At 40.9% G+C, this 25110-nt stretch overlaps 1 protein-coding gene across 1 annotated transcript in view; it reads left to right on the top strand.

Annotated features, from left to right (window-relative positions):
• Window positions 1-22074, top strand: part of LOC142168957 (uncharacterized) — a 35235-nt gene extending 13161 nt beyond the window's left edge. The window contains exons 2-4 of the mRNA XM_075230135.1: window positions 20677-20921; window positions 21273-21704; window positions 21804-22074. Of these exons, the coding sequence (XP_075086236.1) occupies window positions 20677-20921; window positions 21273-21704; window positions 21804-22074 (948 nt within the window). The remainder of the gene's footprint in view (window positions 1-20676; window positions 20922-21272; window positions 21705-21803) is intronic.
• Window positions 22075-25110: the final 3036 nt, after the last annotated feature.

Here is a 25110-nt window from a genome sequence, read left to right as displayed (position 1 = left end):
TTGAGACATCAACCTTTTTATATAAATCATCGCATCTCATAATACTTTCACATCTTTTCATTTCATTGGCACTAGTGGCCATAATTATAAGATCATTCTTGGCACGTTGGCTATATTTAGTATTTCATGCTCACATTATCAATTTCAAATATCATCCTCAACAACAAACACAATTCCAATCAAAGTGTGTAGTATACATGTGAGCAATTTAGAGTACAATGCACATAGAGATATTTCACAAAATTTGGCATAATAGCCTTCATTTGAACTTGACTTAAAGTCAAAACATTATTAATGCACATCCCATATTTTAACACATCCTCAGTTGTTAACATAACATGAATAGAGCATTTGGGATGCTTGTTAAACATATATCTTTCAACCCACTCTTACTCGGAATAGCCAATTTCATAATGAATCACTCGGGACTTATATAATTTACATGAATATCGTGGGATTCAATTCTAAGAGAAGAGTTTAGCCAACATACCTCACTTGAGATTCCTTACACTCTAAATGTTCCGGAATTCTTAGCAACTTCAATCTATTGTAGAAATATAACAAATTGAATCAAAATTAGGAAGGTGATCATGGTTCGAGCTCATTTGAGCATTTTATCAAACACTAAGTGTGCATTAAGGTTCCAAGGTCCTTTTATGGAGAATTCCATCATCCCACAACACAGTCTTTACCATTTTTAGCTCAACAATCTTCCTACACCCTTTGATAATACATGCATGTAAAATAAACAACTCTCATGCCCAAAAATTATCTTGCTAGTTACCCATTTTCAGAAAATTTCGAAATTAGGGTTTAGGGTGTAGAATCTTACCTCTAGGATGAAGACCTAGTGAGCTTCCCTTCTTAATCTTCCAAAACATGAGCAAGAATTAAAGAAAAATTATTGAAGAACAACTTCTCACTCTAGGGCACTCTCTCTCACTCTAAAATATCAAATTATGTCTCAAAAATGGCCCAAAGAGTGTATTTAACGAAATAGGGTCGGGTTTTAAAAACCCAAAAATGGAGCTCCGGAACAAGGTATGCGATCGCATAACCGATATGCGGACCGCATATCGGTCACATAATTGGTTACAAAATATCCAAAAGAACTATATGTGTATGCGGTCACTATGCAGTCCGCATAACTGTTATGCGGTCGCATAGTCGACCCCATAGTTTCTTCCAACTGACCCAATTAACTGCCTCACTCTGTGGCCATTATGCGGTCCACAGAGTGGTTTTGCAGTCGCATAATGGACCGTAGAAATGCACTTTTCTGCCAAATATTTTCCTTTACTTTTCGGTGCATTGTTCAACCCAAAAAGTCCTAGTCCGGCACCATGAAACATTATTTTCTTTGCAAACTTTACCGGGCTTTACACTTAAGTATTTCGAAATTTTTTGGGGTGTTACATTCTCCCCCGCTTAGGATCATTCGTCCTCGAATGAGGGTAAAAATCCATCATTAGCATCTTATGCAACTCAGTTTGTTTCATACCACATTCGAGCAGCCCCAAATTTGACTAACTCCCAAAATCTCCAAATATTTCGCTAGAGTTTCCCTTGTAACTAGGCCTATCCACCTGTCAGATAGCCCAGAAACACATCCTAACAACATATACGTATTCCAACGACGTAACATAATATAAAACAACACCAAATGTGGTTTCATAAGCAATGTCTATCCAGAAAGGAACACCCTTAATGCCAATTGTTCACATGATATAAAATTCATAAAGAGTAAGTCTTATAATTTTTTTCCTAGATCACTATTTTAAATACATGGTCATTCAAACAAATATGGATATTTTTTCTTCATGTCTTCCTCGGCCTCCCAAGTAGCCTCTTCAACCTGTTGGTTTTGCCACAACACTTTCACGGAGGCAATTTCTTTATTTCTCAATTTTTGGACTTGCCGATTAATAATAGAAACCGGAATTTCTTCGTAAGTCAATTTCTCATTCTTCAACATAGACACATGAAACACCGGGTGTACTAATGACATCTCAGGTGGTAGCTCAACCTTGTACGCCACGTCACCGATCCTCTGAATGATTTTGTGCTGTACGACATACCTCGGACTCAATTTCCCTTTCTTACCAAATTGCATTACCCCTTTCATGGGGGAAACTTTCAAGAATACCCAATCATCTTATTTGTACTCCAAATCCTTACGACGAACATCCGAATTGGATTTTTGATGACTCTGAGAAGTCTTCAACTGCTCCATATGATTTTAAATTTTTTCATGGCGTGATGCACGAGGTCTGGCCCTATCAACTCTGCTTCCCCAATTTCAAACCACCCAATGGGAGATCTACATCTCCTACCATGTAAAGCCTCGAACAGTGCCATTTGAATGCTAGCATGATAGCGATTGTTGTAGGAAATTTCTATGAGTGGTAAATGATCATACCAACTACCTCTTAAGTCTAGAACGCAAGCAAGCAACATATCCTAAAGCGTCTGAACAGTCCGCTCTGCCTGCGCGTCAGTATGCGGGTGAAAGGCTATACTAAGATTCACCTGAGTACCAAAACCTTGCTGAAATTTCTTCCAAAAATTAGCAGTTAATTGTGCCCCCCGTTCAGAAATGATGGAAACTGGGGTGCCATGCAACCTGACTATTTCTTTGATATACAACTAAGCATACTACTCCGCTGTGTCGGTAGACTTAACCGGCAAAAAGTGTGATGACTTCATGTGCCGATCCACAATCATCCAAATTGAGTCAAACTTGCACGAAGTGTGCGGTAATCCTACCAAAAAGTCCATATTAAACATTTCCCACTTCCACATTGGAATTTCTATGTTTTGTGCCAACCCACCAGGCCTTTGGTGTTCGACCTTCACTTGCTGATAATTCGGACATCTTGCTACAAAGTACACCACATTCCTCTTCATATCATTCCACCAATAGACTTCCTTAAGATCATGATACATTTTTGTAGAACCTGGATGCACGGAATACATAGAAGTGTGAGCCTCAGTCATAATTCTTTCCCGGAGACCATCCACATTTGGAACACAGAGTCGCCCTTGGTAACTTAGTGTACCATCATTCATGCTAAGAGAAAAGGCCATGGTTTTATGTTTATGAATCCCCTCTTTCAATTGCACCAACAAATGGATCGTTATATTGCTTCACTTTGACTTCCACAACAAGCGATGATTCAACCCTATTTTGCACAATTACCCCTCCTTCACTAGAGTCCACAAGACGAACTCCCAAACTAGCTAATCGGTGAACTTCATTAGCCAATGGCCTTTGATATGCCTCCAAGTGTGCTAAGCTACCCATAGATATTTGGCTAAGAGCATCCACCACAACATTAGCCTTCCCTGGATGGTATAAAATATCAATGTCATAATCCTTGAGTAATTCAAGCAATTTTCTCTGCCTCAGATTCAATTCCTTCTATTGGAAAATATATTGAAGGCTCTTATGGTCCGTGAATATATCCACATGAACCCCATATAAATAATGACGCCAAATTTTCAATGCAAATACCACCGCCGCAAGTTCTAAATCATGTGTTGGATAGTTCTTTTTATGATTCTTTAGTTGCCTAGAAGCATAAGCTATCACCTTCCCATGTTGCATTAATACACATCCAAGCCCGATTCTTGAAGCATCACAATATACCACAAATCCATCTATACCCTCTGGTAGAGTCAACACCGGTGCCCTAGTCAATCTTGCTTTCAATTCCTGAAAACTCTTTTCACAAGCATCTGACCATTGGAACTTAATTGCCATCTGTGTCAATTTAGTCAATGGAGAGGCAAGAGTAGAAAACCCCTCCACAAACTTTCTATAATATCCAGCTAAGACTAAGAAACTACGAATCTCTGTTGGAGTTGTAGGCCTCGGCCAATTCTTCACAACTGAAATTTTCTGAGAATCAACCTTAATTCCCTCACTAGAAACTACATGACCCAAGCTGATTCAAGCCAAAATTCACACTTTAAAAACTTTACATATAACTGGTGCTGATGTAGGGTTTGCAGAACTACCCTAAGATGGTCAGCATGGTCCTCCTGACTTCATGAATATACAAGAATATCATCAATGAACACTATCACAAAAGATTCGAGGAATGGCTTAAAAACGTGATTCATAAGATCCATGAAGGCTGCTGGAGCATTTGCTAGCCCAAAAGACATTACTAGAAACTCAAAATGCCCATACCGGGTTCTAAAAGTTGTTTTCGGAATATCCCCCTCCCTGATCTTCAATTGGTGATACCCGGATTGTAAATCGATTTTGGAGAAATACCTGGCACCTTGTAATTGATCAAACAAGTCATCTATCCTTGGCAGTGGGTACTTATTTTTGACTGTTACCTTATTAAGCTACCGATAGTCAATACACATTCTCAGTGACCCATCTTTCTTTCTTACAAAAAAGACTGGTGCGCCCCAAGGCGATACATTTGGCCGGATAAAACCCTTTTCTAACAAATCTCTCAATTGTTCCTTTAGCTCATTCAATTCCGCCGGTGCCATTTTGTAGGGTGGAATAGATATAAGATGCCTGTCTGGCATCACATCAATCCCAAAATCAATCTCCCTGTTTGGTGGGATCCCAGGGAGTTCATCCGGAAAGACTCTTGGAAATTCATTCAGAACAGGCACAGACTCAAGTGTAGGTGCCTCAGTATCGGTGTCCGTAACCCGGACCAAATGGTAAATACATCCCTTGTTGATCATTTTCGTGGCCTTTAGGTAAGAAATAAACCTACCCTTCGGCACTACATCATCACCCTTCCACTCAATAACTGGCTCATTTGGAAATTCGAACCTAACAGTCCTGGTTCGGCAATCAAGCTTGGCAAAAGAAGAATAAAGCCAATCTATCCCCATTATCACATCAAAATCAACCATTCTCAATTCAATAAGATCGGCCACGGTGTCACGACCACGCAACGTAACAACACAATCCCTATAAACATGCATGGCTAAAGTAGACTCACCAACCGGAGTAGATATAGAGAACGGCTCATAAAGTTGTTTTGGTTCTATCCTAAATTCCATAGCAACATAAGGTGTGACATATGGTAAAGTGGAACCGGGATCAATAAGAGCATATACTTCATGAGATTGAACAGTCAAAATACCTATGACAACATCTGGAGAAGCCTCTAAATTTTAGCGACCCCTCATAGCATAGAAATGGCCGGATCCTCCCAAACTTTGTGCTCCACCCCTAGCTGCACCACGCCCTGCGAGTGTTGGAGTGCCTCGAGCTGGAGGAGGTGCTGTGGATGTAGTAGCTGCAAAACTGGCTGGCTGTGCCATGCCCCTGCCCGCACCCTGGCGAGACGAACGACAATTCCTCTGAATGTGACCCCTCAATCCGCATCCGTAACATATGGGTAAGTCCATGTAGCATATTCCTAGGTGCATCTTTCCACACCGAGGGCATGGGGGCTTCTTCTGCTGCTGCAATCTACCACCATGATGACCTTGCTGATTGGATCCCCTGTTGCCCTGACTGGGCCTGAAACGGCCCTACTGCTGCTGCTGACTAGGCCCTGATGGCGGTGCACTAGCCGAAGACTCAGAAAAGGATTGTGATGGACTTAATGGCCCTCCTCTGAATGTTGACTTGCCCCCACCTGAAGAACCACCAAAGTTGCCCGTAGACCGGGCCTTATTACTACCCTCTCGCTCTATTTTGTTCCTTAGTTTGCGGGTCTCTGTGGCTTGAACGAATGCCACCATCTTTCCATAGTTCATATCGGATACTGTAGCAGCCCCATTAATTACCAAGGGATTAAGGCCCTATACAAATTGGCGAACTCTAGCCTCCATAGTTGGCAGCATGTAAATAGCATATTTAGACAGCTACCTTGCCTCAAGTTCTCAAACTCAGCAGCACGGGCTGCCTTAGTGTCGGTAGGCAAGAAATGATCAATGAAGGCATCGACACACTCACTCCACCTTGCCGGAGAGCTCCCTTCTTCACAAGACTCCTCCCATAGTTCAAACCAAGAATATGCCACCTCTTTCAGGCGGTAGGAGGCCAATTCCACTGCCTCTGTTTCAGCAACACGCATAACTCTGAGAGTCTTGTGCATCTCATCAATGAAATCCTGGGGATCTTCCCTGGGTTAGTACCCGTGAACACTGGAGGATCCAACTGGAGAAACCTGTTCACCCTGAAACCAGTAGAATCCCCTGGCTGACTAGAAGAAGTGGGTGCAACATTTGACCTCTGGGTCTGGGAAGCCACTATTTGAGCCAACATCTGTATGGATCCCCTAATATCAATATCAGAAACACCAGAATCGGAAGCTGGAACTGGAGATGGAACTGGTATATCAGTTGGAGGAACTGTTACACCTTTAGTAGGTGTAGGGACAGGTGCAGTCTGATCAGTTGTAGTAGAGTCAGGCAGTGCAGTAACTGGAGGAATATTCTCACTCTTCGGGTGCTCATCCGCATCATCAATTATACGATCAACTGTCACTCTTGGGGTGACATTGGCTCTTTGGCCAGTTCTTGCCATCTTCTTAGGCACCATGTACTGAAAATTAGAGCAACTCAAGAGTTAAAGGAGGAACAATCTTACAACAAGCTTTATCGCACGATCAAGAACATGAAAGAACGGTATTATTCCTAAATGCCCATGTAGCATCCTAATTATAGATGTGGTCGACAACACACCTATAATAAGGACTCTACTAGACATGGCTCTGAGACATCCTAGGACACTTTAAAACCTTAGGCTCTGATACTAAGTTTGTCACGCCCCAAAACTGAGGAGCGCGACCGGCACTCAAACGAGTGAACCCGACCGAACAAGCCTGTTAGATTTCTTCTACCCAAACTCATTCATGAATAAAGAGAATATATGTTTTCCTTAATTAAACAATAAAGTGGTCATGTCTGCAATTATCAATTTCTTACCATAAGTTTCACCATTTTTAAATTCTCAAATGGACAAGTAATATAACCACAACATAGCATAGTTTGTCTTTCCCAGCACCAATACACAACCCACACTATGCCTATGGAGCCTCTATAGATAAAGAAGAGTACAATGATAATGCCGGCAACAAGGCCCCGGCTATACATCAAACAAAAAAAACAAAGCACAAAAGATTCACGACCCCGGAATGAAGTGGGGCTCACCAAGTCAGCTAGGAAGAAGATGCACTGCTATCACTGACCAATATCTCCTGCGGTGGAACCACCTGCATCCATTGAAAGATGCAGCGCCCCCGGCAAAAGGGACGTTAGTACTGTCGAATAGCACTAGTATGTATAACTAAACACCCTCTCAATAGAATGACAAATAATACAAATAAGATTATCATAATATCAATGAAAGCCTTAATTAACATCAAACCTCAATTTAGGATCAAGACAGTGTTCAAATTAATTTCCATATCTCACATTGGGAGATTTTTAGTATCGATATACCATTGTCCACAATAGCAGTACCATTATTCACCATACCAATACCACTATTCACAATACCATTATTCACAAAACCAGTACCACCGCACTCTTAGCACGGAGTCCGATCACGACCCGGTCGGCTAGGCTATCTCAGTAGAAACATCAACCACAACTTCTCTCAATATCAATACCACCGTCTTTAACACGGAGTCCGATCACGACCCGATTGGCTAAGCTATCCATTAGGGACATCGACCACAATCACAATTTCAATTACAATTTCCAGCACAATCACCACCATGTGTGCGACATGATGTCCGATCACGATCCGATCGGCTAGGCTATCTTATTTGAGACATCAACCTTTTTATATCAATCATCGCATCTCATAATACTTTCACATCTTTTCATTTCATTGGCACTAGTGGCCATAATTATAATATCATTCTTGGCACGTTGGCTATATTCAGTATTTCATGCTCACATTATCAATTTCAAATATCATCCTCATCATCAACAACAAACACAATTCCAATCAAAGTATGTAGTACACATGTGAGCAATTTACAGTCAAATGCACATAGAGTTATTTCACAAAATTTGGCATAATAGCCTTCATTTGAACTTGACTTAAAGTCAAAAGATTATTAATGCCCATCCCATATTTTAACACATCCTCAGTTGGTAACATAACACGAATAGAGCATTTGGGATGCTTGTTGAACATATATCTTTCAACCCACTCTTACTCGGAATAGCCAATTTCATAATGAATCACTCGGGACTTACATAATTTACATGAATATCGTGGGATTCAATTCTAAGAGAAAGGTTTAGCCAACATACCTCACTTGAGATTCCTTACATTCTAAATGTTCCGGAATTCTTAGCAACTTCAATCTATTGTAGAAATATAACAAATTGAATCAAAATTAGGAAGGTGATCATGGTTCGAGCTCATTTGAGCATTTTATCAAACACTAAGTGTGCATTAATGTTCCAAGGTCCTTTTATGGAGAATTCCATCATCCCACAACACAATCTTTACCATTTTTAGCTCAACAATCTTCCTACACCCTTTGATAACACATGCATGTAAAATAAACAACTCTCATGCCCAAAAATTATCTTGCTAGTTACCCATTTTCAGAAAATTTCGAAATTAGGGTTTAGGGTGTAGAATCTTACCTCTAGGATGAAGACCTAGTGAGCTTCCCTTCTTAATCTTCCAAAACTTGAGCAAGAATTGAAGAAAAATTATTGAAGAACACCTTCTTACTCTAGGGCACTCTCTCTCACTCTAAAATATCAGATTATGTCTCAAAAATGGCCCAAAGAGTGTATTTAATGAAATAGGGTCGGATTTTAAAAACCCAAAAATGGAGCTCCGGAACAAGGTATGCGATCGCATAACCGATATGCGGACTGCATATCGGTCACATAATTGGTTACAAAATAGCCAAAAGAACTGTCTGTGTATGCGATCCGCATAACTGTTATGTGGTCGCATAATGCACCGCATAACAGTTATGCGGTCGCATAATGCACCACATAACAGTTATGCGGTCGCATAGTCGACCGCATAGTTGCTTCCAACTGACCCAATTAACTGCCTCACTCTGCGGTCGCAAAATGGACCGCAAAAATGCACTTTTCCGCCAAACATTTGTTTTTACTTTTCGGTGCATTGTTCAACCCAAAAAGTCCGAGTCTCGCACCATGAAACATTATTTTCCTTGCAAACTTTACCGGGCTTTACACTTAAGTACTTCAAAATTTTTTGGGGTGTTACAGGATTGGCCTTATACGGTACTGAATGATTCACTGTCAGTCGATGTGAATATATATACGGGTTGGAACACCCCTGGGCTGGATTGGCCATAAACAGTACCAAGTGACCGGATAATTTGTGACCAGTATTTACATGAGGTCTTTCTACTGAGATGTCATATGCCTCATATCATGCAGTATTGATATATTTCACTTGTACTGAGTTTATTTGTTAAATTTGAAAGCATGCCTACATTTCTGTACCATTATTTATACCGGACTGTACCTGCGGAGCTCATCATTACTTTCAGCCGAGAGGTTAGTCTTGTTACTTATTGAGTTAGTTGTACTCATACTACAATCTGCACCTCGTGTGCAGATCCAGGTGCTTTCGGACACGGAGATTGTTAGATTTAAGAGTACTATCAGTTGGAGACTATCAAGGTAGGTGCTTGGCGTCCGCTGACCTTGTCTCTCTTTCCTTCAGTTATTATACTGTTCTATACTTTCAGACAGTGGTTTATGTCAATCAAACTTTGTATTTATATTAGATGCTTATGTACATAGTGACACCGGGTTTTGGGAGTGTCATATTTGTATTTATGAGATTTCTTCCGCTGAATTTAATTATTTAGTTTTTCAAACTTAAAAGATATGGTGGTTTATTGAGATTGTAGGCTTACCTAGTATTGAGATAGGCGCCATCACGACAAGTGAGATTTTGGGTCGTGATAATTTTTTATTTATTTCAAATGTTTTGTCGTTTTGCTCATGCATCTTACAGACATGATTACATTCTTTACAAGTCAAAAACTATTATCGTGCAAAGATCCTTTACGTTTTAGTGCATTCACTCCCATCACGTGGAGATTCTTTACATTTCGATGCAACCTCTCCCAGCAAGTGGATATGCATTCTACATTACAAGTAAACTACTTCCATTGTACGGTGATACTCCCAACACGAGGAGACTTAATTCTCTGACACTGCGTAACGGTACACAACCCGACTAACAATCGAGTCCAAATTCTAGTATCCCATCATCCCAATCCCAAATAACGGCTAGCCGGCAGCTAGGCATCATCATTCATGCATCATTTACATCACATCGTAACATATTCTGCATTGCAATAAATGGGTATGTTTGTATTTCATTTTTGCAGGAACAAACATCGAAACGTGTAACTCCTTCTAAGCAGCAAACTAAGCTATAATGCTATGAGGGACAATAGACTCATAAGCGGGCCAAGGATTCGAGCTCAAACTCAAATACGATCAGTGGAACTCTAATTCTTCAAATCTTTCAAATCAAGCCGCAACTCAAAGCTATCATGGGTTCCAAGTCTTCCGTCTTGCAGTATCGTGATAATACGATACTTGGGCAATTCCTGCGAGCATCACCTCTCGAAAATTGCAGTATTGCCATAATACGATACTGGGGCAATTCTGCAACGACCCGACTCGTCGTTTTAAGAATTAACGCCCCGTTCAGCGACTTAAGGTCTCGAGCAGCTTTGTAATATATATTATGACCCGTGGGTGTGGTCTAGTTTGATTTTCGAAAGATTCAGAATTTAATTAAAAGAACAATTCTTATTTAAAAGCTTAAATGGAAAGAGTTGACCGGAGAGTTGACTTTTGATTAAACGACCCTAGAATAGAATTTCGATGATGGAAATATCTTCGTATGATGATTTTAGACTAAGGCGTCTGATCGGATTTGGATTTGGAAGTCCGTAGGACAATTCGACGCATTTTGGCGAAAGTTGGAAAATAGAAGATTTTTGGAAAGTATAATTGTTGGCATGTATCTAATCATTTGTTTGCCATGCCTCAAGTCACATTTATTGAATTTGTTTTTATATGACAATTTGATGTAATTATTACTTGTATATTTATGTGAATTCCGTGAGTTTGATGGTTGATATTTCTTGGAATTTAATTTTCATTATGCATTTTTCCTATGCAAATAATTAATTAAGAAAGCTTAAGAAGATGTGTTAATATAATTATCTAAATTTGGATTAATGAAAGCTTTGCTTTATGATGAATAATTTCTATCTCTGTTGATTATTTTTGTGGTGTTATACACATTGTGTGGAACCTTCTACTATTTGTTGTTAAATTAATTGATTTGGTTTTATCTTTGGAACTTGGTTGTGGCTATTGGGCAAATTGTGATATGAATTGATTTTGTCATGTTGCCTTGATAATTTCTCATGTAAATTATTTTGTTGTGTGAGTTGTTATTTTGAGGATATAAGGGTGGCATTCCACTGTTGATATTATGTGGGTATAAGGGTGGCATTTCACTGTTGTTGTGTTTGTTAGAATATTGTCTGGGCGGAACGATAAGGTGGCTATACGAGAGATAAGGGTGGCAATAGGAGCGATAAGGGTTGCTATTGATATTGTCAGGGCAGAGGGATAAGGGAGGCTATTATAGGAGTGATAAGGGCGGCAATAGGAGAGATAAGGGTGGCTATTGTCATGGGTGATATTTGATGATGTGGAATTATTGAGTTGGTAATTTCTATGTGATGTTGTGATCTTTATTGTGTTTCTTTTTTTATCTTGTGAAATGATCGTGCTGTTTCAGTAAACATGATAATGGTCTGATCTATACTGAAAATTGGGAGCATGTGGCTATTGTCAGGCGGATTATGAAATGAATATGGGCACGAGGTGCCGTGAGTAAATAATGATGATATTGGCACGTGAACTGTCCATGCGGCTGTGATTTGAAAAGTGGAAACGAGGTTCCGGAAAAATGGGATGATTTAATTATGGGCACGAACTGCCGTGAAAATATGAAAATTGGTTGAGACCCATATTTGTGTGATTATGAAATGAGACGTCACATGGTGACTTTTTAATTGAAAGAATTATATTCAAAATATTTATTTGGAAGAATTTTATTCAAGAAGATTTATTTGAAAGAATTATATTTGAAAAAGATTATTTGAAATAATTATATTAAAAGATATTTATTTGAAGGGAGTATATTTGAAATATATTTATTGGAAAGTATCATATCCTGAAAATTATTATTTGAGAAGTATATAGGTGAAAGATTTATATTTGAAAGACTTGATTCAATTGGGTGTACTTGTAATTATTATATGTTGAGAAATATTATGGTGTTCTTATTTTCCTGATGTGCATTTCACTGGTTGATTTGTGTTGTCCTTAGTGTTATTTGTTTCCTATTATTTTGTATATCATGTTGCACAGGGTTTTAGACTAGTGAGTGTCTTGATTGTACCTCGTCTCTACTCTATTGAGGTTAGTCTTGATACTTACTGGGTACCGACCGTGGTTGTAACGACCCGGCCGGTCGTTTTGAGAATTTAAATCTCGTCCAGCGGCATAAAGCCCTGAGCAGCTTTATATTATGTGCCTTGACTTGCGTGCATGGTTGAATTCAATTATTGGGTGATTCGAAGTGATTTGTGACACATAGTCCCTAAAATAGAAGTTTAAGTCTTAGGATTTTGACTGTAGTTGGAACTATTTGAAAATGACTCCGGAATAGAATTTCGTCGGTTTCGTTAGCTCTGTTGGATGATTTTGGACTTTGGGGCATGTCCGGATTGTGTTTTGGAGGTTTGTAGCTCATTTAGGCTTGAAATGGTGCAAGTTGAATTTTTGGAGATTTTGACCGGTAGTGAACTTTTTGATATCGAGGTCGGAATGCGATTCCGGAAGTTGGAGTAGGTCCGAAATGTTGAATATGACTTGTGTGCAAAATGTGAGATCATTCGTACATGGTTTGATAGGTTTCGACATCGGTTGTAGGAATTTGAAGTTTCAAGTTCTTTAAGTTTGAATTGGAGGGTGATTCATGATTTTTGGTGTTGTTCGATGTTGTTTGAAGGCTCGACTAAGTTCGTATGGTGTTATAGGATTGGTTGGTAGGTTGGGTTGAGGTCACGGGGGCCTCGGGGTGAGTTTCGAGTGCTTAACGGATCGAAAGTTTGATTTGTGTTGCTGCTGAGGTCTTCAGGCATCGGTCGTTTTCGCACATGCGGTGGAGAGACCGCAGATGCGTGATCGCACGTGCGGAGGGGCAAGCGTAGATGCGGATTTGGGATGTGTGGTCAGGGGTCGCAGGTGCGAAGGGAAATGCCGCATCTGCGATGTCCGCAGATGCGTTAAAGGACCCCCGGGCGCGGAGGAGATCGTAGAAGTGGACAATCGTCCCCAGGCACACACTCGCAGGTGCAGCCCTTTTTCCACAGAAGTGGACCCAGCCCTCTTAAGTCGTTTTCGCACATGCGAAGGAAATTCTGCAAGTGCGACCCAAGGTCCGCATATGCGGAATAACTTGGCAGAAAAGGGGTAGATTCGAGGGTTTGAAGTTCACTTCACAAATTTGATTGAGAGCTCGGTAGAATGCGGAATTTGGAGTGATTTTCAGAGGAAGTTGTTGGGTAATGATTCTTAACTCCCTTATGGTTATATTGCACTAATCTATGCTTGACTTCATCGTTTAAATTAGGATTTGGGGTGAAAAATTGAGAAATGTTAGGCCGAATTTTGAGGTTTTGACCGAGATTTTGGTGTCGAATTTTAGTAAATTTGATATGGTTAGATTCGTGAGTGAATGAGCTTTTGTATTTTATTAATTTTACCCAATTCCGAGAAGTGGGCCCCACAGGCGATTTTTGAGTTAAATTTCAAATTTTTCGTTAAATGTGGATTTCTTTAATTAGATGAGATTATTATTGTTGTATTTATGATACGTAATTTCTTTTGGCTAGATTTGGGCCATTCAGAGCCGGATATTCGTGGAAAGGGCATTCTTACTGATTGATTGAGCTTGACTCGAGTTAAGTATCTTGCCTAACCTTGTGTAGGGGAACTACCCCATAGGATTTGAGTCATCTATGTTGATTGTAATCTGTGTACGCGAGGTGACGAGTGCGTGCTTGAACTTATTTGTTGACTTGAATATTGTGGAATCGTTGCTACATTTTTGTTTTGTTTTCCCTTGTTAAGCTTTTCTCCTTGTGCCTACCATTCTTTATTGTGGTTATTCCTTGTGAATGAGTTCTACCGTTCTTGTGATTTAAATTCTTGAGTTGATTTGCTTGTCGTACTTTGCATTTCTTTCATTGTTGCTTTTGTACTCGTTGTGGTAATGTACGAGGTTTCCGTCGTGTTATAGTTGTTATCTCAGTTGCTTGCGCTGCATATTTAAATTTGGACTACGGGCGTATTCCGGGAGATCCCCCAGCACTGCATATTTATTTTGGGACTACGGACATATTTCGGGAGATCCCCCAGCACTGCATATTTATATTGGGACTACGAACGTATTCCGGGAGATCCCCCAGCACTGCATATTTATTTTGGGACTACAGACGTGTTACAACCCAAATTCGCATATCATAGATCACGCCGTAAGGTAGTCGACGTAAATCCAAGAAGAGATTATCTTTGAGATGATAATAAGTTAATCCTATTGGTCTTAAACGATACAAGGGTGTATAAGAGTGGTTAACAAGTATTTGAAGTTAAGCTAATCAAGGATGTTGTAACCCGTATTTTCGGATAACACTAGAGGTGATTAACTGTCCCAAGAGGTCTTGTTTTAATGTATTTGAATCATATAATATCCGCATCATAAGTCTTGAAGTCAAGCGAGTTATGAAATAAAAGTCGATAAAAGTTGTCGCAACTTAGGTTTATAATTTTACTTAAACTTTAGGTCAAATGTTACTGCATTTTACTCCCAATGTGCTTGGAATTATGGGGTGATCTACCTATCAAATTGAAGATCTATGAGTCTAGTTTCCAACGCATTAAACCGTTCGTCGATACGATCTCGGAATAGAGAGATATTCGCGTTTTCGCGAGAGTGCGCCAAGCTGCTCTCTATGGGGCCCACAAAGGCGGTTTAAGACATTTGGACATATATAAGATAACTCAACCCCGTTTTAAGTCATTATTTTTCAGTATATTCAGACCTTATAACCCTAAAAACAGTCTCTCAAGGTTCTCTCATGATCCAAGATCCAAACAAAGGGAAAACAACACAAATCAAATATCGGGAATCCCGTGGCGCTAGTAAGTTTCTTGTTCTTCTTGTTGTTGCTGATTTTTGTGTTGTTCCAGCTCGTGTGGGAGGTTGTTTTAAGTGCTTTATGTTCTGTAAATACACCTTCAAGTTTTTAATATCAACCCTAGGTGATTTCAAGTCTTCTAAAGTAATTCTAGTGCCGAAAAACCCGAATTAATTGCTAGTTTCGCTTCCTTGTTCTTGTGGCAGAATTGAAGGGATATTTCGTGGAAAATTAAGGTCAAATTGGAGTTGTTCTTTCTGTTTAAAGGTAATGAACCTCTTACTCTATATATATTTAAGATTATCCAAGTTGTGGCTAAGTCGTTGATGCTAGAACTTGTGAAATATATATCGAAAGGCTTGGTAGTAACGTTGTTAGTTGGTGGACTGTTTTGGAGGCTCAATATGATTATTAATGATGTCGTTTGGGCTGTTTGGTGATTGTATTGACTTGTGTGAAGTCATATAAATAGGGGAGGTGCTGTCCGTTTCATCGTAAAATAGGTTGCGGTCGATACATAATAGTTACGACGCTTAAACGATAATGATAGTGTCATTTCTTTTATTGTAGACTAAGGAGTCGTGATATTTGCATAGCTTGAGGTTGGGCAGTATATACAAGGTATGTGAGGCTATCCCCTTCATTCTTTTGCACGACTCCAATTGTACATAATGTAATGAACGAGCTCCCAAAGATACTCTACTCTTAGAAGCTAGCAGTACTTACATTGCTGCCCTTCTTATGAAACGATTGATATTGATGTTACTTCTCTTATTCTTATATTATCAATGTTGTTGGTAGTTCCTGATTCTTATAAGATTCTTGATGAAGAGTTAATCCTAATAACGTGTACGAAGGATACCGACCTTACGTCACTCTGAAAGGTTCAAAATGTGATTCCAATGAGTCCAGCATGCATCATATATATATATCTATTTTACTCTACCGAGCCGCGCTATAGTTGGCCGGGTATGGCACCTATTGTGCAACCACTGATCAGTTGGGTTTTACCGAGCTCCACGTGGCCGGGTACGATTCTACCGAGCCCTATGATGGCCGGGTACGTTTTACCGAGCCTATTATGGCCGGGTACGATATGATGATGATGATGCCCACAAAGGCATATGTTTTAAACGTTTATGTATATATATATGTATGTATCATGTATTTCATGTCAGTAGCCCTCAGAGGTACCCAGATGTCATAGGTTGTATATTCCCTATCACTGTTTACATTATTGTTCTTACTTATGCTATTCTGCCTTACATACTCAGTACTTTATTCGTACTGACGTCCTTTTTATTTGTGGATGCTGCATGTCGTGCTGCAGGTCCTGATAGACGGGTAGACGCAGCTCCCCCATCACAGTAGGCTATCCGGTTCAGCGTTATTGGCAAGATCCTTTCTCCGGACTTGCCGTGGTCTTGGTATGCATTTTTGTTATAGACATTATGGGTATGTCGGGGCCCTGTTCCGGCAATGTTGTAACACTTATGTTCTTTTAGAGGCTCATAGACAGGTGTCGACTCATGTATGGTTTGGAATGCCTTGTCGGCTGATTTTTGTTGTATAGTCTTTCATGGCACCATGGTAGCTCGTACCTTATATATAGTTTCTTGACAGTCTTGTCGTCCCATGTTACGTATGTTCATGACATTATCTTTCATTGTTGGATGTTCATGATCCATGTCTTTCATTTATATTGGTCTTGTCGGCCCTTAAAGATAATAAGGAAGGTTAGATAAAATGTACGTTGGTGCTCGGCAAGTATGGCCCGGGTGCTAGTCATGACCCTCCAGTTGGGTCGTGACAAACTTGGTATCAGAGCAAGTCTATCCTAGGGGTTGTCTATGAGCCGTGTCTAGTAGAGTTTTGATTATGGATGTGTAGCGCGCCACATTTATAATCAGGAGGCTACATGACATCTAGGGTTGTTACCTTCTTCCTAAATCTAGATCGTGCGTAGAGTTGAGTTGTAAGTGTTCATATCTAATATTCACATTGTTTTCTTTCAGCGATGCCTTCGACTAGGAAGCAAGCGATTAGTAAACGGCTTGATACAGCTGTGGGCGAGGGTAACATTCAGGTCCCTCCAGCCAGAGCAGGCCAAAGTGAGGCTCAGAGTGAGATGCCGTCTCATACCTCTCCGTCTCCTCCAGAGGATATTAGGAGGCACCCAGTACATCCAGTTCCACCGTCTGGCACTACAGACCACGATATGCGCAGTGTAGTGCAGTTGTTGACTAGCTTGGTAGCTGCTCAGGCTCAGAGGCAGAATACCGGTGTTGCTGATAAACCGGTTAGTGCGAGAGTTCGTGATTTTATTAATCTAGACCCTCCAGTGTTTACCGGATCAGATCCCAAGGAGGACCCACAAACATTTATTGATCAGGTTCATCGTACATTGCGGGTTATGCATGCTAGTGATACGGAGGCAGTAGAGTTGGCTTCTTATCGGTTACGGGATTTAGCGGTTTTCTGGTATGATAGTTGGGAGAGATCTAGGGGTCCGAACGCTCCTCTAGCCGTGTGGAAGGAATTTTCTGAGGCCTTTCTTCGTCACTACTTACCAGTTGAGATACGACGAGCAAGAGCTGATAAGTTCTTGAACCTTCGACAGGGTAATATGAGTGTACGAGAGTATAGTATACAGTTTGATTCTTTAGCAAGGTATGCTCCCCATATGGTGTCAGAGATGAGTGATAGGGTGCATCTGTTCGTGAACGGGTTGGGACCACATCTGATAAATGAGTGCACAACAGCCTCCTTGGTAGAGGGCATGGATATTTCCCGTATTCAGGCTTATGCCCAGACCCTAGAGGATCGTAAGCGCCAGCAAAGGGCAGATAGGGAGCAGGATAGGGGCCAGCATAAGAGGGCAAGATTTGCAGGGTATTCTGATGAGTTCAGAGGCAGTATCAGGCCCCAATCTTCGAGGAGTTCGGCGCCACCTGTAGCTAGTGCTCCTCCACAGTTTCAGAGGCCTCGGTATGATCGATTTACCTATTCTGGTTCAGGTCAGAGTTCGAGGGCATCAGGCTCACAATTTCATAGAGATACTAGTCAGACGAGACCCCCAACACCTCGTTGTGATCAGTGCGGCAAGGCCCACTTTGGACTGTGCCGTCGAGGTTCCGATGCGTGCTATTCTTGCGGACAGCGTGGCCATATGATGCGGGATTGTCCTAACAGAGGAGGTGGTGGTATGGCTCAACCGACTGGATCTGTGTCTGGTTCTTCCTCATCAGTTCGACCTCCAGCACAAGGTTTTCAACAGTCGACAGGTCGTGGTAGAGGTAGAGGTTCAGTGCCGAGTTCGAGTGGTGCTCAAAATCGAACCTATGCTCTAGTAGGTCGACAAGATCTCGAATCATCTCCGGATGTTGTTACAGGTATATTGTCTGTGTTTTCTTATGATGTATATGCGCTAATTGATCCAGGATCTACCTTATCATATGTTACACCCTTTGTGGCTAATAAGTTTGGCATTGAACCTGAATTGATAAGTAAACCACTTGCGGTATCCACTCCGTTAGGAGATTCTGTGATTGCTAGAAGGGTATATAAAGGTTGCACTGTGATGATTTGTAGTCGTCAAACCTCGGCAAATTTATTTGAGTTAGAAATGGTTGATTTCGATGTGATAATGGGAATGGACTGGTTGGCCTCATGCTATGCAACTGTTGACTGTCGTACGAAGATGGTTAGGTTTCAGTTTCCGGGTGAACCCACCATTGAATGGAAGGGGAACATTGCTATACCGAAAGGTAGGTTTATTTCCTATCTTAAGGCAAGGAAGATGGTCTCAAAAGGTTACATTTATCATCTTGTTCGTGTTAGGGATGTGGAGGCGAAGCCGCCTACTCTACAATCCATCCCCGTGGTCAATGAATTTCCAGATGTTTTCCCAGATGAACTCCCAGGCCTTCCTCCTGAAAGGGAGATTGAGTTTAGCATTGATGCGTTGCCTGACACTCAACCGATCTCTATCCCTCCATACAGGATGGCCCCGGCAGAGTTGCGAGAGTTGAAGGTTCAGTTGAAGGACTTGCTGGATAAGGGTTTCATTAGGCCTAGCACTTCACCTTGGGGTGCACCAGTCTTGTTCGTACGGAAGAAAGATGGGTCGTTAAGGATGTGTATCGATTATCGACAGTTGAATAAGTTTACAATAAAGAACAAGTATCCACTTCCAAGAATTGATGACCTATTTGACCAACTCCAGGGTGCCAAGTATTTCTCCAAGATTGACTTGCGTTCAGGGTATCATCAGGTGAGGGTTAAGGAGAAGGATATTCCAAAGACGGCCTTCCGGACAAGATATGGGCATTTTGAGTTCTTGGTGATGTCGTTCGGGCTAACAAATGCCCCAGCAGCTTTTATGGATCTCATGAATAGTGTATTCAGGCCCTATCTTGATGTGTTCGTGATCGTATTCATTGATGACATTCTGGTGTATTCTCGTTCGGAGGCGGAACATGCGGGCCACTTGCGGATAGTATTACAGACCCTTCAGGATCATAAGTTATATGCTAAGCTCTCTAAATGTGAATTCTGGCTGAACTCAGTAGCATTCCTTGGCCATGTGATATCTGATGAGGGTATTAGTGTCGACACTCAGAAGATCGATGCAGTGAAGAATTGGCCGAGACCTACAACACCGTCAGAAGTCCGCAGCTTCCTGGGGCTAGCAGGATATTATAGGCGGTTTGTAGAAGGGTTTTCCTCTATATCAGCACCATTGACTAAGTTAACACAGAAAGCTACCAAGTTCCAGTGGTCTGATTCTTGTGAACATAGTTTTCAGGAGCTAAAGAATCGATTGACATCTGCGCCAGTGCTCACTCTCCCAGAAGGAACAGAAGGTTATGTGGTATATTGTGATGCCTCAGGTATAGGTTTGGGGTGCGTATTGATGCAACGTGGGAAGGTGATTGCTTATGCATCACGACAATTGAAGAAGCATGAAAAGGATTACCCGACTCATGATTTGGAATTGGCTGCAGTAATATATGCTTTGAAGATATGGCGGCACTACTTATACGGCGTCCATATTGACATCTACACAGATCACAAAAGTTTACAATACATCTTCAAGCAGAAGGAGTTGAATTTGAGGCAGCGTAGGTGGCTTGAATTACTGAAAGACTATGACGTCGAGATATTGTACCATCCTGGTAAAGCCAATGTTGTGGCAGACGCTCTCAGCCGTAAGTCAATGGGAAGCTTAATACATATTGAGGCAGGTAGACAAGGGTTGACCAAAGAGCTTCACCAGCTGGCCAATATGAGAATCAGATTGTTGGACTCTGATGACGGAGGTGTTACTGTACAGAATACAGCAGAATCATCTTTGGTAGCCGAGGTAAAAGCACGGCAATATGAAGATCCTACCTTAGTAAGATTGAGAGAGGGAATTCAGCAGTGTAAGATTACAGCTTTCAAGATCGGAGGAGATGGGACACTGAGATACCAGGGCCGATTATGTGTGCCTAGTGTGGCAGGGTTGCGAGAGAAGATTATGATTGAGATTCATCAGTCCCGATATTCTATCCATCCTGGCTCGACAAAGATGTATCATGACGTTAAGGAGCAGTATTGGTGGGACAACATGAAGAAGTCTATTGCAGAATTTGTAGCCAAGTGTCCTAATTGTCAACAAGTAAAGATCGAGCATCAGAAACCCAGTGGATTGATTCAGAATATAGAGATTCCGACCTGGAAATGGGAGGTGATTAATATGGACTTCATTATTGGATTACCTCGCTCTTATCATAAGTTTGACTCCATTTGGGTGATAGTTGATCGACTTACAAAATCTGCCCATTTTCTACCAGTTAAGACAACTTACACGGCTGAAGATTATGCGAAGTTGTATATCAAGGAGATTGTTAGGCTTCATGGTGTGCCGGTATCTATTATATCAGACCGAGGAGCTCAATTTACGGCTAACTTTTGGAGGTCTTTTCAGAAGGGTTTAGGCACACAAGTAAATCTCAGCACTGCATTCCATCCGCAGACTGACGGACAGGCTGAACGTACCATCCAGACGCTGGAAGATATGCTACGAGCATGTGTTCTAGATTTTAAGGGGAATTGGGATGACCATCTGGCACTTATAGAATTTGCCTACAATAATAGCTACCATTCCAGTATTAAAATGGCCCCGTATGAGGCACTGTACGGGAGGAGATGTAGATCACCAGTTGGATGGTTCGAAGTCGGTGAGACAGAATTATATGGGCCAGATTTGATTCACCAAGCCATTGAGAAGGTGAAAGTGATACAAGAGAGACTGAGGACGGCACAAAGCAGGCAAAAGTCTTATTCCGACGTCCGACGTCGTGATCTGGAATTTGAGGTTGGTGATTGGGTTTTCCTGAAGATCTCGCCGATGAAGGGTGTTATGCGTTTTGGGAAGAAGGGTAAGTTGAGTCCACGGTATATTGGGCCGTACAAAATTCTTCGACGAATTGGACAGGTTGCTTACGAGTTAGAATTGCCATCTGAATTGGAATTTGTCCACCCGGTATTCCATGTATCTATGTTGAGGAAATGTATTGGAGACCCTTCTCGGGTCATCCCTATCAAAGATGTACAAGTTACAAAGGATCTATCATATGATGAACTGCCAGTGGCTATATTAGATCGACAAGTCCGCAAGCTGAGAACAAAGGATGTAGCTTCCGTGAAAGTATTATGGAGGAACAAGAATATAGAAGAAATGACATGGGAAGCAGAAGAGGAGATGAAGTCTAAATACCCTTACCTATTCCAGAGTGAAAATAACGAGGATACCGGGGGAAAGAAGGACGCATTATAAGGTGAAACGGCTCTATGAGGTAAGCAATAGCTTGTGAATACTCTTTTTTTAAATACAAAATGGTGATATGCAGATAATGTACATATCCATAATGCTTTGTATAGTCTTGTATGGCCATAGGTTGGGTTTAACTGCTTGCAAGTTTGGCTAGTGTCCATTTTATGGGGGAAACTCAGCCGGAAATCTCCGTCGGAATCCACGATGAGTTAGACACCCCATAAACCCTTACATTCGAGGACGAATGTTCCTAAGGGGGAGAGGATGTTACAACCCAAATTCGCATATCATAGATCACGCCGTAAGGTAGTCGACGTAAATCCAAGAAGAGATTATCTTTGAGATGATAATAAGTTAATCCTATTGGTCTTAAACGATACAAGGGTGTATAAGAGTGGTTAACAAGTATTTGAAGTTAAGCTAATCAAGGATGTTGTAACCCGTATTTTCGGATAACACTAGAGGTGATTAACTGTCCCAAGAGGTCTTGTTTTAATGTATTTGAATCATATAATATCCGCATCATAAGTCTTGAAGTCAAGCGAGTTATGAAATAAAAGTCGATAAAAGTTGTCGCAACTTAGGTTTATAATTTTACTTAAACTTTAGGTCAAATGTTACTGCATTTTACTCCCAATGTGCTTGGAATTATGGGGTGATCTACCTATCAAATTGAAGATCTATGAGTCTAGTTTCCAACGCATTAAACCGTTCGTCGATACGATCTCGGAATAGAGAGATATTCGCGTTTTCGCGAGAGTGCGCCAAGCTGCTCTCTATGGGGCCCACAAAGGCGGTTTAAGACATTTGGACATATATAAGATAACTCAACCCCGTTTTAAGTCATTATTTTTCAGTATATTCAGACCTTATAACCCTAAAAACAGTCTCTCAAGGTTCTCTCATGATCCAAGATCCAAACAAAGGGAAAACAACACAAATCAAATATCGGGAATCCCGTGGCGCTAGTAAGTTTCTTGTTCTTCTTGTTGTTGCTGATTTTTGTGTTGTTCCAGCTCGTGTGGGAGGTTGTTTTAAGTGCTTTATGTTCTGTAAATACACCTTCAAGTTTTTAATATCAACCCTAGGTGATTTCAAGTCTTCTAAAGTAATTCTAGTGCCGAAAAACCCGAATTAATTGCTAGTTTCGCTTCCTTGTTCTTGTGGCAGAATTGAAGGGATATTTCGTGGAAAATTAAGGTCAAATTGGAGTTGTTCTTTCTGTTTAAAGGTAATGAACCTCTTACTCTATATATATTTAAGATTATCCAAGTTGTGGCTAAGTCGTTGATGCTAGAACTTGTGAAATATATATCGAAAGGCTTGGTAGTAACGTTGTTAGTTGGTGGACTGTTTTGGAGGCTCAATATGATTATTAATGATGTCGTTTGGGCTGTTTGGTGATTGTATTGACTTGTGTGAAGTCATATAAATAGGGGAGGTGCTGTCCGTTTCATCGTAAAATAGGTTGCGGTCGATACATAATAGTTACGACGCTTAAACGATAATGATAGTGTCATTTCTTTTATTGTAGACTAAGGAGTCGTGATATTTGCATAGCTTGAGGTTGGGCAGTATATACAAGGTATGTGAGGCTATCCCCTTCATTCTTTTGCACGACTCCAATTGTAATAATGTAATGAACGAGCTCCCAAAGATACTCTACTCTTAGAAGCTAGCAGTACTTACATTGCTGCCCTTCTTATGAAACGATTGATATTGATGTTACTTCTCTTATTCTTATATTATCAATGTTGTTGGTAGTTCCTGATTCTTATAAGATTCTTGATGAAGAGTTAATCCTAATAACGTGTACGAAGGATACCGACCTTACGTCACTCTGAAAGGTTCAAAATGTGATTCCAATGAGTCCAGCATGCATCATATATATATATATCTATTTTACTCTACCGAGCCGCGCTATAGTTGGCCGGGTATGGCACCTATTGTGCAACCACTGATCAGTTGGGTTTTACCGAGCTCCACGTGGCCGGGTACGATTCTACCGAGCCCTATGATGGCCGGGTACGTTTTACCGAGCCTATTATGGCCGGGTACGATATGATGATGATGATGCCCACAAAGGCATATGTTTTAAACGTTTATGTATATATATATGTATGTATCATGTATTTCATGTCAGTAGCCCTCAGAGGTACCCAGATGTCATAGGTTGTATATTCCCTATCACTGTTTACATTATTGTTCTTACTTATGCTATTCTGCCTTACATACTCAGTACTTTATTCGTACTGACGTCCTTTTTATTTGTGGATGCTGCATGTCGTGCTGCAGGTCCTGATAGACGGGTAGACGCAGCTCCCCCATCACAGTAGGCTATCCGGTTCAGCATTATTGGCAAGATCCTTTCTCCGGACTTGCCGTGGTCTTGGTATGCATTTTTGTTATAGACATTATGGGTATGTCGGGGCCCTGTTCCGGCAATGTTGTAACACTTATGTTCTTTTAGAGGCTCATAGACAGGTGTCGACTCATGTATGGTTTGGAATGCCTTGTCGGCTGATTTTTGTTGTATAGTCTTTCATGGCACCATGGTAGCTCGTACCTTATATATAGTTTCTTGACAGTCTTGTCGTCCCATGTTACGTATGTTCATGACATTATCTTTCATTGTTGGATGTTCATGATCCATGTCTTTCATTTATATTGGTCTTGTCGGCCCTTAAAGATAATAAGGAAGGTTAGATAAAATGTACGTTGGTGCTCGGCAAGTATGGCCCGGGTGCTAGTCATGACCCTCCAGTTGGGTCGTGACAAGACGTATTCCGGGCGATCCCCCTCCCCCCCTGTACTGCATAATTAATTTGGGACTGCGGGACCGATATCCCGGTAGATGTCCCATGTGGTTATATCCGTGTTCGGAGCTGCTAATCCTCCATGCTTAGGTGTCACAGGGTGACTTATACTCGAAGGATATTACTTGAAAAGTTTATATTTGAAAAGTATTTATCTTTAAGGAACTATGTTTGAAGATATTTATTTGAAAGGGTTATACTTCAAAAGTATTTATCTTGAAAG

This window comes from Nicotiana tabacum, chromosome 14 (genome assembly GCF_000715075.1).
Source record: "Nicotiana tabacum cultivar K326 chromosome 14, ASM71507v2, whole genome shotgun sequence".
In the NCBI taxonomy this organism is placed as follows: domain Eukaryota; kingdom Viridiplantae; phylum Streptophyta; class Magnoliopsida; order Solanales; family Solanaceae; genus Nicotiana; species Nicotiana tabacum.
This window is presented reverse-complemented; position numbering and strand designations above follow the sequence as displayed.